At 45.4% G+C, this 12,606-nt stretch overlaps 1 protein-coding gene across 2 annotated transcripts; it reads right to left on the minus strand.

Moving 5' to 3' along the window:
• Positions 1 to 843: 843 nt before the first annotated feature.
• On the minus strand, positions 844 to 12,603 carry HSDL1 (hydroxysteroid dehydrogenase like 1). Of its 2 annotated transcripts, XM_061386885.1 has the most exons (6): positions 12,499 to 12,601; positions 8,362 to 8,416; positions 5,252 to 5,477; positions 4,133 to 4,578; positions 3,698 to 3,925; positions 844 to 3,030 (listed from the first exon to the last, which is right to left on the minus strand). In XM_061386885.1, exons 3-6 carry the CDS (start codon positions 5,469 to 5,471, stop codon positions 2,932 to 2,934), a joined length of 993 nt encoding a protein of 330 aa, XP_061242869.1. In that variant the 5' UTR covers positions 5,472 to 5,477; positions 8,362 to 8,416; positions 12,499 to 12,601; the 3' UTR covers positions 844 to 2,931. The 2 variants fall into 2 exon arrangements, with proteins under 2 accessions (XP_061242869.1, XP_061242868.1); XM_061386884.1 differs by lacking the exon at positions 8,362 to 8,416 and having other exon boundaries at positions 12,499 to 12,603.
• Positions 12,604 to 12,606: the final 3 nt, after the last annotated feature.

Here is a 12,606-nt window from a genome sequence, read left to right on the forward strand (position 1 = left end):
CCCTTGAAGTCCCTATGCCATTGAATACAAAGCCCCACTGTTAGGAACAGAGGTAGGTTAGTGAATCGCAAACATCCTTGTCATGTGATACTGAAGGGGAGGGGAACTTTGCAGCTCCTGAGAGCCCTAAAAACTGCAGGGGGCCTGGGGGGTGATAGGAGGTGGCCTGGAAATTTACCAAGGGAGGCTGAGCGCCCCAGAATCCTGGTCTACCGGTTTTCCACCACTCCAGGTTCTGGTAACTCCCTAAACTAACACTTCATGTGTATAATAGAGCATTTGTAATCCCATGGGAAGGTTAATCTTCATTAAACCTGAATGCTATTTTAAAGAGTTAACAGTCCAGAGACAGACACAGAAAGAAAGACTGATTTCGGAATGCACACAGTGTCAAGACTCGAGATGCCATTTAACCCAAATGTGCCAAGATTTTAAGTAACTGAGGTGAAAGCAAAACAAAGCAAAAAAAAGATTCCTCAGAAGAGCTGTCTCTACTCACCGTCTCCCTTTTTCTTCCCACCCCTTGAACTTGCTACTTTTCATCCCTACCAAACGAAAAATGGATCATGGCAAAACCACCAGTGATCTCCATATCACCCACGCCAAGGAATAAAAATCGGCCTTTATCTTATTCAACCAATCAGGAGAATGAGAGCAAAAAATCAACTCTGTAGTTTCAAGACCTGTAAGACATGGCTATGCATGATTTTCTGACTGAATTACCAGCTTTTAATAACTTACTGTCACAGGTGTTCAGAGATTAATTTTTTATAATTTTTAAATATTTGTTTCTATGGGGGGGAAAAACGTTTCTCTCTTTCCAAACATACGGACCAATACCTCTTCTAAAGGAAGCAGAAGCAACTGCTTTTATTGTTAAATTTTCAGGTCACAAGTTGTTTCAAAGGTTTATTTCCCACATCCTTAATAAGAAACCCCAGCTACAGTGGTCCAATTATAACTCTCAAATGAGCGCTGGGAAAGATGAAACCTAAGGAAGATTCTTGGTTTTCATCTTTCGTGAACTTTGCACCGATCAGTATATTTACATACATCCTGCCAAGAAGAGAATTTTAAAACATCACTGACATGGTTTACTTAGTCTCATCATGTAACAATGATCCAACATCTAATCTATAAGACACTGCTGTACCACACATCACCTTAAATATAAATATGGTATTTTTACATCACATCGCTGCTTATTATATGTCAAAGTTCAAGTCAATGTGGCATGAAGTCAAGTTTTCTCTAGTCTTAATGACCATCAATTAACTGTCAGGTGGGGAAACGCCAAATATGACAAAGGCTTCCAGCTAACGCCATCAAAGTCGGCACTTCTGTGTCGAATCACTGGAATGTGACTTTCCACACTGCACTTCTTCCTCTTGTGTGATGAAGGCCTGATCTGTCGATGGAAGAGCTTCTGAATTTAACCTCTGATCCTGAGTCCAAGTCAGGTCTGGAAATACTAAGGCAATGTCACTGGCAAAACCGTGGGCATAAAATAAAAGCATGCTCAGGCCCCCTTGTAATGGGTATCAGCTCAGGAGTCAGTGATTCCATAAAAGTCCTGATTTCAATTAACTGGTTTCTGCATCAGCGCTGCAACATTAAACTCTGGATCTCAAATGTGCACATACTGTCATATTCGTCTTGTGATTTACAACTGTCAAAGCACTAGGTATGTGGTTCTCAAAAATGTTTGGCTTCAGGAGACCTGAGCCAAAAAGACTACACAGCAGGTTTCAGTGCAAACCCATAGAGTGGTGGTTATCGGGCATTAATTATCTTCACATCAATGGAAGTGTTCACTATAACATACAAATTTGTTACATGAATCAAACACGAGCTTCTGACTGATTTCAACAGATACAGTATGTCTTTTCACACACGTAATTTGTCCATATTTTAACTATTATTCTATAAATACTTGATATTTATATCATTAATGCTACTGGGATGGAATAATATTACACAGAAAAGTGTTTCACAACCAGGTATGAGAAGTTCTAGAGGGCTAAACTTCAGTTATAAAATGGGTCATAGGCTGAGAAGTCACTACTTATCCACAGTAACTATAAATCAAGAGATGACTGAGGGTCAGTCATCACATGTCCAAATCTATGAATGAATTAATTCCTTAGATTAAAAAAAAAACCAGAACACTGTTAGGTGATATTATATATGGCAAACCTATAGCACAAAATTAGGTGGCCTCGTTTAGGGTGAAAAATAATAATGCAGAATTTTAATACCCCTTTGGGTGCCACATTAAGACATCTTGACAAGAAATACTTTTTAAAGTAAACTACCAATAAATACAGTTGCCCGGATGTACACAACATGTGTACACACGTGGGTCTCTAAGTATCAGTTGAGGAGCAGCATTTCATACACAGAGAGCCAAACGACTAAAGCTACACAATGCAATACAGGTTTCCACTAATCACACCAGCAACCTTACCTAGAAAATAACGCTTTTCAATAGTCTTTCCTGATGGACATTTGAAAACCAATGCTGTAATTCATCTACTGACATAGATAATTTCCCTTAAGAAACATGTGAGACTGTAAGAGCTACCAAGTTATATCATATTTCAGTGTCATATTACTGGAGCTCCTAGAACAACATATATCACACAACTTCTGAAAAGTTTAAAAAACAAAAGCACACATCACATTCTAGGTGTCCTCCATCGGTTCTCGCGCCACAGTCGGTATTCACCCTGTGCCCTCCGTGCGGCCCTGAAGGCTTTCCCACAGCACTCTTAAAAGGCTTATGTTTGTTTTGCAAAGGATGAGTCAAGAGTATGCTAAATAATCAGTCGTGAAAAAAAAAATGCAGAAGATAAATTCCATGTGTTCCTCCAAATGTAGAATACTGCAGGCTCCCACGAATTGGTCAAACTTCCCAACCATCATCTGGCTTCAAGCTTTGCAGGATAAGGCCTCCTTACGCAAAGAACGGTTGAGAATATTTGCTCCCCACACCCAGAGCCATTCAGGCATATACTGTGCGAAAAGAAACTGAAGATGAAAGAGAAAAGGATTACAAGGTTAGAATCCAAAGCCATCGACAACAAACTGCACAGATCAGCGATGATTTAAGCCAACAAACATCACCAATCACCTTAAATACAAAAGAGGAAAAAAACCTTAGGTGATGCTGCACTGTGTACCCGCTTTTGCGTAAGACCCTATGCTAGACTCTCTGGGGAACAGAAATGGGATCCCCACCCACTCACCCCCCTTCCTCTAAGTAGGCAGGACACACCTACATGCAGTGATACGATTCCATCTTTACTCAGTGTGATATGAAAGCAGGTCATGTAGGTAAGAATTCCAAATATCCCAGGAATGAAAGGCAGGTCAAAGAGCAAAATGCATCCATGGTCAGTACTGTGAGAGAGAACTGGGGTTTGAGGGGCAGGGTGGAGCTTACTGTACTGACATTAAAACAGCGAATTTCCTCTTCTAGATGTCATGCAGCTGGAACTTTCAAATGTTCTTAACATATAAATCCACAGAAGAGAATTCAGTGACTGAACTGGAACCACTAAGATCTGAGAATCAGAAGTTATGATCCTCATCTTCCAGCATCAGGTTTCCATCAGATTCCCATGTATCTATCGTTTGGAAAGGTTTAGGATGCCTTAACCTTAATTACGAGAGCTGAGCGCACACGGCTGGTTACCTGGATGGAATGGGACCAGTATCCTGTGGTCCTTTTTGAAATGCCGAGGGTAGAAACAGCATGATGTGCGTACACTTTTGGGGAAGGCACCAACCATGGGCACTTGTGCAGAAAGCTGCCAGGGGTGGCCACGTTGGTAGCCACGTAGAATGGGATTAAACTCTGTACAAAGATTCCTTTGGAAGCATATTCATACTGCAATGCTCTGCTGAAGTGGTCTAAATAAGCCTGTTAAATAAAACAGAAGAAAAGACTAATTTCGTTGGGAACTCGAAAGAATCAAGAGGGGAAAAAAAGACTAATGGTCATTTTGGGAAAAAAATACAGCATAAGCAAACATCAGCTGCTGACACAGAACTCAACAAACTAGACCAAACCACTGTGACAAATGTTTTCCTACATGATGACTTCACTTTCCACCTGGGAACGGGTTACCTTAGATGCTGAGAACGCTGCCAGCTGGGGGGTGGGTTTGCAGCAGGAGCCAGAGGAGATGGTGACGATGGCGCCCTTCTTCCTCTCCACCATCCCTGGCAACACGATGTGGACCATGAGGCTGGCCGCCGCGATGTTCACGTTGACGATGTCCCAGAGCGTGTCCTCAGAGACCTGCGTGAAGTACTGCGGATAGGGGTAGAACACACCCACGTTATTCACCAGGATGCCAATGTCTCTGTCCTGCAAGGCTTCCCGGATCATGTCATAAATCTCGCGGCCGCTGCTGAAGTCCGCGACTATGATGTCAGTCTCCACTTTGTAGGTGTCAGCTATGTCTTTAGCGACCATCTGCAGCTTCTCTTGGCTCCGGCTGATCAGGACAATGTTGAGCCCACGGCTGGCCAGCTCCTCTGCATAGGCCCTTCCAATCCCGTCCGTGGCACCTACAGGACAAGCCGGCAAAGGGAGCAAACTCATTTCACGGTGTGATCCTTAAAATGGACTTTAAATACCCTGGGTCTGGGTTTAATCAGAGAAGGAGTCACACTAGACATAAGCTCGGTTCTGTGAGTAATCAGTCAAGCACAAGGTGGAATCTGCAATACAAATGAAATGAGCTAATCAAATGCTCGCCCAGACACTCTGACAGGTAGAGGAAGCGCCGCTTTACGTTTGCCAAGGTGACTGCGAGACACAGTGGGAGACTGTTCTCAAAGCCTCACCTGGTCTCTGTGAGTGTCAGGAGGTACTTTCCTAGGAAACAATGGTAAATGAAAATGAAATTTAAAAGAAGGGAAGCATTTCTGAAAGTGGTACCTGTTTGTAAGGACAGTTTCAAAACCAAGAGCAAGAAGGAAAAGCAAGCAGCAGGGAGGCAGGGCTGGATGGGGAACAGGAGGCAATAGAAGGACAAAAATCACAAGGAAACACCTTCCAAGATGAGCAGTGAGAAAGGTGCACATAATCATAACAGAGGAAGTTTTATTTCTTTATCCCATGAAAACATGATTAAATTCAGTTAAGTCCCTGAATGAAGCATCCAACTTAAAACACAGATCAAATGGGAAAGATGACTTCATTTTTAAATCAGGCATGAACTGAAATCTCATCTCTTACCACTCACGACCGCCCATCTTCCATACTGCTTGATCAGGTCCGCTCTGCTCACCAGGCGCGGGATGAAATGCAGCCTGATGAGGCTGTAGAAGTCACAGACGACGGTGATGCTTTTTCTGGCCGTGTACCAGGCTCCAACCAAGGCGAGGGCTTCAATGTAGCAGTTGCAGGACCTGGCGATTTCCCTGTACAAGAGGTAGAAGCTGTCGACGGCAGCCATGGCAGCCTGCAGGGGCAGGGAGCGAGAGAGGTGGTCTTTGCTTAGTAACTGAAAGGGACACACATAGTTTGGTTGAAGAAGGACATTTGAGACATCAGGGCTTAATAATTTTGCATTTAAATAACAGTAACTGTTCAAATGCACGTAGCCCGTGGATCCAGTCAATTTATGATATCATTACTTAACATCTGCAGCTTACAAAGTTCTTTCCATCCAAGAAGATTAGTCAACATGATTATCAAGAGTTACCAAATTCCTACTAAAATCCAGGCACTGAGCTAAATGTTATGGATACGACAATAAACACAATATGCTCTGCGCCCTAAGGAGTTCCCGGCCCAGCTTAGTGACAGGCAGACTTTTTAATCCACGTAACAGCTGAGAGTAATGTTTATTTCTTTTATTGAATTTATTCATGCAAAACCGGCAAGCACAGAGGACCTACTATCCCTGTAAAGACAAAGTATGAAAAATAGAAGCACTATTAAGACGTAGCCTTGGCCTCAAAGGGGGCTTCCTGGTCATGCAGACAATACTGAAACTGCCTGCAATGCAGGAGACCAGGGTTCAATCCTTGGGTCAGAAAGATTCCCCTGGACAAGAGAATGGCTACCCACTCCAGTGTGCTTGCCTGGAAAATCCCATGGATAGAGGAGCCTGGTGGGCTACAGTCCACAGGGTCTCAAAGAGTCAGACAGGACTGAGCGACTAACACTTCAGCCTCAAAGACCTTACAACTCACTTTGAGACAAAACTATGCTCTAATACCCTTTAATGTAAATTGCATCATGTATAAGTAATGTTCATAAATGTACATTTTAAAAAGAGATACTCCCCGAACCTGAAGACATTGTTTTCTGAAATGACAGTGGCTAAGCATGCTTCATCTAGCTGGCATCACTGGCACACCATCATCCTTGCCTGGCCCCTTGTGTTTGGGGAGAGAAAAGCCCAATATGACTCTTGTAGTACCCACACAGCAAGCATCTTTATGTGCCATGTACTGGGATGGATGCTAAGGTTTCAAAGATGAAGCAAAGGACTGCCTAGGAGGAGAGACTGACATCTAACAAAACAACTTAAATGCCATATGAACTGGTGTGTACGTGTGTGCACCTGCAGTCAGAGAGGCAGAGAAGGGCTGGGCACGACCAAGGCTGATAAATTTCCTTCTAGACCAGACCAGGGGAGTCACCAGGGCCTGAGCCAACCACAAGCTCTCAGTGAGGGTCAGGTATCAAAAAGATCAGAACGACCACAGTTAAACTACAGGGAGCTCAGATATGCACAAGCACAAGGGTATATAGCATTTATTAATAGTACGTAAGAGAAAATAGATTTAAGCCAAAAACAAAATTTATATAAAATTTCTGTAAGTGGCCCCTCTCCTAGAAATCTGTATCGAAAAAAACTTAAGCTTTTTTCTGAAACTAAGAAAAAAAATCCCTGACAGTAGCAGCAAAAATTGGCATAAGCTTAAGGAAGAATAAGTGAATTCCCTCCCACTCCACCGCAATGCAATTTGAGCTCAACCAAGGTCTGCAGAGTGAAGAAAACAAATTCACCTCTGGAATGGAACATGCTGTAAGAATGACACCACACTGGTTAATAGGCGCACGAAATAACAAAGAACTGCTGAATGTAAATACGTGTGTGTGTGTGTGTGTGTTGAGTATGCATATGAATGTGTAGGCCAAGTTACAAACCAACAAAACATACAAAAGAAATATGATAAAAAACTCAAGAAACAGGCAGTAGGATTCTTAAATGCTCCACAATGAGCATATAACCCCTCAAACATTAAACTTTACAAGCCTGTCCTGTGCTGTGCTTAGTCGCTCAGTTGTGTCCAACACTTTGTGACCCTGTGGACTGCAGCCCACCAGGCTCCTCTGTCCAGGGATTTCCCAGGCAAGAATGCTGGAGTGGGTTGTCATTCCCTCTTCTAGGGAATATTCCCGACCGAGGGATCAAACCCACTGCTCCCACACTGGCAGGCAGATTCTTTACCACTGAGCCACCAGGGAAGCCCTCAGGGTCACAGTGCTCCACCTCAAAGGCATCCCCTCTTTGTACACTATGCACGAGCGCCTCTCAAAGCTTCCAGATGCTAGGGACGAGGCAGGCACGGGTCACCTCCCCAACAGTCCCCTGCCACACCGTGGCAGTCCAGAGCCACATCCTGGGGGGCAGGTGCTGGCTGGAAAGGCCCCTCCCAGTCACAATGGCTGCTTCCCGGGACACAGCTGATTCAAGATTCCCAGAGAAGTGACCAAAAACACTAGCTCCTTACAAAGAAGAACATAAAAACTGAGACTCCGAGTCCAACCATCCTAAGGTGGGAGTTCCTAAAATAACGCTTTTATAGTGGACACATGCCATCTGTCACACTTACTCAAAGAGTAGGCCATGAGGAAAGTAAATGAAAAACATGATACTTGTATGCACAGAAAATGTAATAAAGTTAGAAATAACACAACCATAAGCAAAAAAAAACAACAAACAACTAGATACTTGGAACATTAAATCTATTCTTCAAAATGACAGGTGGGTATATGTCTAAGATGCTACAATGTTTTCAGTAAAACACTGGACACCACATATCAAGGTCTAATAGATTGAAGCCAAAGAAATACTTGTGGGCAAAAATGCATGGCAGGCGTGTCTGTAATAAGGTTCCAGCTAAAAGGAGGTCACATGTGCCTTGGGGAATGACCTCACCCCAAGGGGAAGCTGTGTTAAGGGAACTTCGACCCCTCCTTGAACACCATTTTTCTCAAGAATGTGAGACGGAAAAACTCCAGAAAAGATGCCTGACTATGACAGAGTCCTCAGTCTTCCTGCCCAAGTCATTCTCCCCAGTCATTCTCCACCTGCAGTCTGCTCTTACCTCCTCTGCCAGCTCTGGGCCTCCAGGAGCTGCTCTGCCTTCTCTTCAGAACAAGCTGCAAGCAAAAACAAACAGCAAATGCCCTTCCTTCACCACTCAGCTGGGGAAAACTTAACAAAAAAATTAGACCAAAGGTTTTAAAAGTTAAAAGTAAAAATTCATGTGCCATGAATTCCAAACCGGCATTGATGCTGAAGCTCCAATACTTTGGCCACCTGAGGCAAAGAGCCAACTCATTGGCAAAGACCCTGACGCGGGGAAAGAGTGAGGGCAGGAGGAGAAGGGGACGACAGAGGTTGAGATGGTTGGATGGCTTCACCGACTCAATGGGCCTAAGACTGAACAAACTCCAGGAGATGGTGAGGGACAGGGAAGCCTGGCGTGCTGCAGTCCATGGGGTTGCAGAGTCGGACACGACTGAGCAACTAAACAACAACAATTTAAGAAAATTGGAAAAATGTACACCGAAGTTGTCTATTATGCACAGCTCAAAGAATAAAAAAACACTCACAGGGCTACAGAACTCCACCAATCAAATCAGAGTCTCAGAAGGCCCAATGCCTCCTCCCTGGTCACAACCCCTTCCTCCACCCTTGGGGTCATCACTCTCCTAAGTTCTGATGTTGGAGAAGGCAATGGCACCCCACTCCAGTACTCTTGCCTGGAAAATCCCACGGACGGAGGAGCCTGGTAGGCTGCAGTCCATGGGGTCGCTAAGAGTCAGACATGACTGAGCGACTTCACTTTCTCTTTCCACTTTCATGCATTGGAGAAGGAAATGGCAACCCACTCCAGTGTTCTTGCCTGGAGAATCCCAGGGAGGGGGGAGCCTGGTGGGCTGACGTCTATGGGGTCACACAGAGTCGGACACGACTGAAGTGACTTAGCATAGCATAAGTTCTGATGTAATCATTCCCTCGCTCTCTTCTTTCTTTGGAAATAGTTGTATACCACCCTACCACAGATTCTGAAATAACAGTGCTCCGTTTTGCCCGGTTTTGCCCGTTACATAAGGAATCAAGCCCACGTGTCCTTTGGTGACTCGCTCCTCTCACTTGGGGCTGTTTTCCAGACCCAGGCACACCTCCGAAGCTGCAGGCCATAAACTCTCACTGCTGCACCGTCTCATGGCGCAGACACAACTCGCGTGTCCAGTCTACTGCTGATGGGTTGTTCTTGTTGGTTTTGACTTTACAACTACGAACAGCACTGCTATCAACATTCTCGTGCATGCACAAGAGTTTTCCAAGGGACAGGCCTAAGAGTCGAACTGCTGGGCCACCGGACATCCATGTGTTCAACCAGATGCTGCCAAAGCAGCTGAGCCACTTTACACGCCCACCAGCAGCGAGTGTGAGCTCATGCTGCCTCCTCTCAATGGCTGGCAACATCCAACAGTTCACCTCCTGCCAAAGGCTGGCTGTGAAATGGGGCCTCACCATCATCTGCACTGGCATTTCCTGACTGTTAATAAGGCTGGCACTCCTGACGTTTATGCGCTGTTTGTGTTTTCTCATCTATGAAATGCCTATTTCTAGCTTTCGATCTTATTTTTTTTCAAATCAACTTTTAAAAAAATTTAATTTTTAAAAATTGTATTTATTTATTGGCTGAGCCACACAGCATGCTGGATCAAACCCAAGCCCCCTGCACTGGACATGCAGAGTCTTAACCACTGCACCTCCAGGGAAGTCCCCTTGTGACCTTCTATTGTGTTGTCTTTTTTTTCTTTCAGAGTTCTAAGTATTCTTTCTACATTCTAGATACTAGCCCTCTGTATGCTTTGTCTCTTTATATAAGTGCTTTTGATGAAATGAATGTCTTAGTATCAACATCAACATAGTCCAATTTATCAATCTTTTTCCTGCATGGGTTATGCTTGTTACGTCTCATTTCAGAAATCCCATCTTAGCCTCAGGTCAGAAAGATATTTTTCCGTATTATTTTCCAAATTTTTTTTTTTTTTTTTTACAATTCTGCTTTTCAGATTCAAGTCTTTAATCCACCTGTGGCCTTGTGATGGTGTGAGGCTGGGGTCACATCCATCTCTACTGTTCCTCCCCAGGCCCTAGCATGGTGCTAGGTATACAGTATTTATTTAACAAATAGAAGCAAAGAATGCCTTGTGTTCAAAGCTCAAATTTCACTCAGAAATAACTTGAGAAGCTGCTCCAACTTTGCATCAGCACTTTGATGAAGCTGTTATTGGTGCATCCTGACTTTTTGGAGTTTCCTTACCTCCCTATGCCAAGTTTCAGTATGCCGCTAACGTAAACTACATGCAGAGAGTCAAAACATGGGCCTTCTTGTCCAAGATCCAATACCCCTCAGTTTCAGGTCTGAGAATTAGAACCATAACAGCATCCACTCCTGGGTACAGACGCAAGATAACTGAAGCCTTAGGCTCACACAAAAACCGGCATGGATGAAAAGTGGAAACAACCCAAACATCCAACAACAGATGAGCGGACAAACACATGTGGTCTCTCCACATGATGAATATTATTCAGCAATGAAAAGAACAAAGTATGGATACATGTCACGATACGGACAAATTTCGAGAAGAGTATGCTGAGCCAAAGAAGCCAGACACAAAAGGCCACTCGTTATATGACTCCATGTACGGGAAATGTCCAGAAAACGCAAATCCAGAGACAGAAGGAGAGGAGGGCTGCCACAAGGCGGGAGGAGTGGGAAATAGGGACTGACTGCCAATGCGGTGGGATTTCTTGGGAATGTTCTGGAATTAAACAGTGGTGATGGTTGTGGACAGTGAACATGCTACTGTGAACAGCACACGTTTAAATGGCTAAAATGGTGAATTCTGTTATGTGACTTTTATTTCAAAAAAAAATCTGCTTTAAAAAAACAATTTGTTGAGCTCTATGTCTGTGGAATATTACTGTAGTGATCTCAACCACAGACTCCGAAAACAGACATCCTGGATTTGAACCCAGGCTCCCCATTGAAGAGCTGTGTGTGAAGTTACTTCATTACTTGGTAACTTTTTGGGTGAAGTTACTTCATTACTTCACGGAGCTTTCCTTATATCACCTGCAAATATGGGGCTAATATTTCCTGCCTAAGATTATAATGAAAATTAAATCAGATCATACATATGAAGCACTCAGAGCCTGGGAACATCAGCGCTCAATAAACCTTGGCTATCAGCCACTGTAATTTAATGTTCAATAATGTTAGTTATTGTCTATTTGCAGCGCTCAGGGTTAAAATCTGGCTTTCTGCAAAAGACTCCATCCACTAAGTGCTTTCTTCCTATCATGGCACTTCTCTCATCAACCCTTCCAGGCAGAGTTGTAATCATGCCCAGTTTACAGACAAGGAAACTGAGGCTTACCGAGGTGAAGTGGCACGGCCAGGACTCTGCAGCTAAGAAGTGGGCGGTGGGAATTCAGATCAAGGTCTGTTATAGTCCAGAGGCCTGCCTTGCGAACCCCACTCTGAGACCCCCAGGCGGGCATCCTGCTGACATTACCAAGCGGGCCGCTGGGTTGGGCTTCGCCGGGCTGCACGTTCCTTTGGAACAGCGACAGCCTCCCTGGTCCCCATAACCCTTCCCCTCCAGCACCGGGCAGGGCGCAACAAACTATGGCCGCTGGAGAGCTGGTGGGGCCCTTTCTCCAAGAGCGCCCTTATTCTGAATTACTTCTCAATCAGAACAAAGACGAAGACAACAAACCCTACTCAGACCGAGTCCCTTTGGAAACGAGAATAAAGAAGCACAAATGCGTGCCTTTCGGAGCCTCGTGGGGAGCACCTGGGTCAGGTCCGGGAAAGACATGGGCCCGCGTTCGGGGTGGGTGGGGCCCCAGGTCGGCCGGGTCCCGGGGGAGGGGCGGGCCCAGAAGACGGTCTCCTCATGGGTGCAACGCCCGGATGGAGTTGGGGAAGAGGCGCTCCGGGTGGACAGGCCAGGAAGGAGGGGTGCTGGGGGCGGGGGTCCCAGGGATGGGAGGGACGACAGGGCCCGAGGGTCCCGGGGGTCTCGGCAAAGAGGGCACTGGTCCCGGGGGGCGTGGTGGGGCGCAGAGCGAGCAGACGGGCCGAAGCTCCGCCGGGCGCCGAGAGAGCCTAGGAGGGTCTGGGACCCGGGGATGCGCGCGGGAGGCGCGGTACCTGCAGAGACGGCGCGGCCTCGAAGCTGGTCCCGCCAAAGACGCGCGGCCGCCGCCCCCGTCACCGCCGCCGCAGCAGCTCCCCGGGCCGCGCCCCCACGTGACCCGC

Source organism: Bos javanicus, chromosome 18 (genome assembly GCF_032452875.1).
Source record: "Bos javanicus breed banteng chromosome 18, ARS-OSU_banteng_1.0, whole genome shotgun sequence".
Taxonomy (NCBI): domain Eukaryota; kingdom Metazoa; phylum Chordata; class Mammalia; order Artiodactyla; family Bovidae; genus Bos; species Bos javanicus.

What these genes read in the sequence shown, in the direction of transcription:
- HSDL1 (XM_061386884.1), bottom strand. Translation starts at nt 5,471, where the DNA reads ATGGCTGCCGTCGACAGCTTCTACCTCTTGTACAGGGAAATCGCCAGG. An exon ending in AAGATGGGCGGTCGTGAGTG is followed by an intron (nt 4,579 to 5,251) that starts GTAAGAGATGAG and finishes CTTGTCCTGTAG; the next exon opens with GTGCCACGGACGGGATTGGA. An exon ending in ACTGGTCCCATTCCATCCAG is followed by an intron (nt 3,031 to 3,697) that starts GTAACCAGCCGT and finishes TTTCATCTTCAG; the next exon opens with TTTCTTTTCGCACAGTATAT.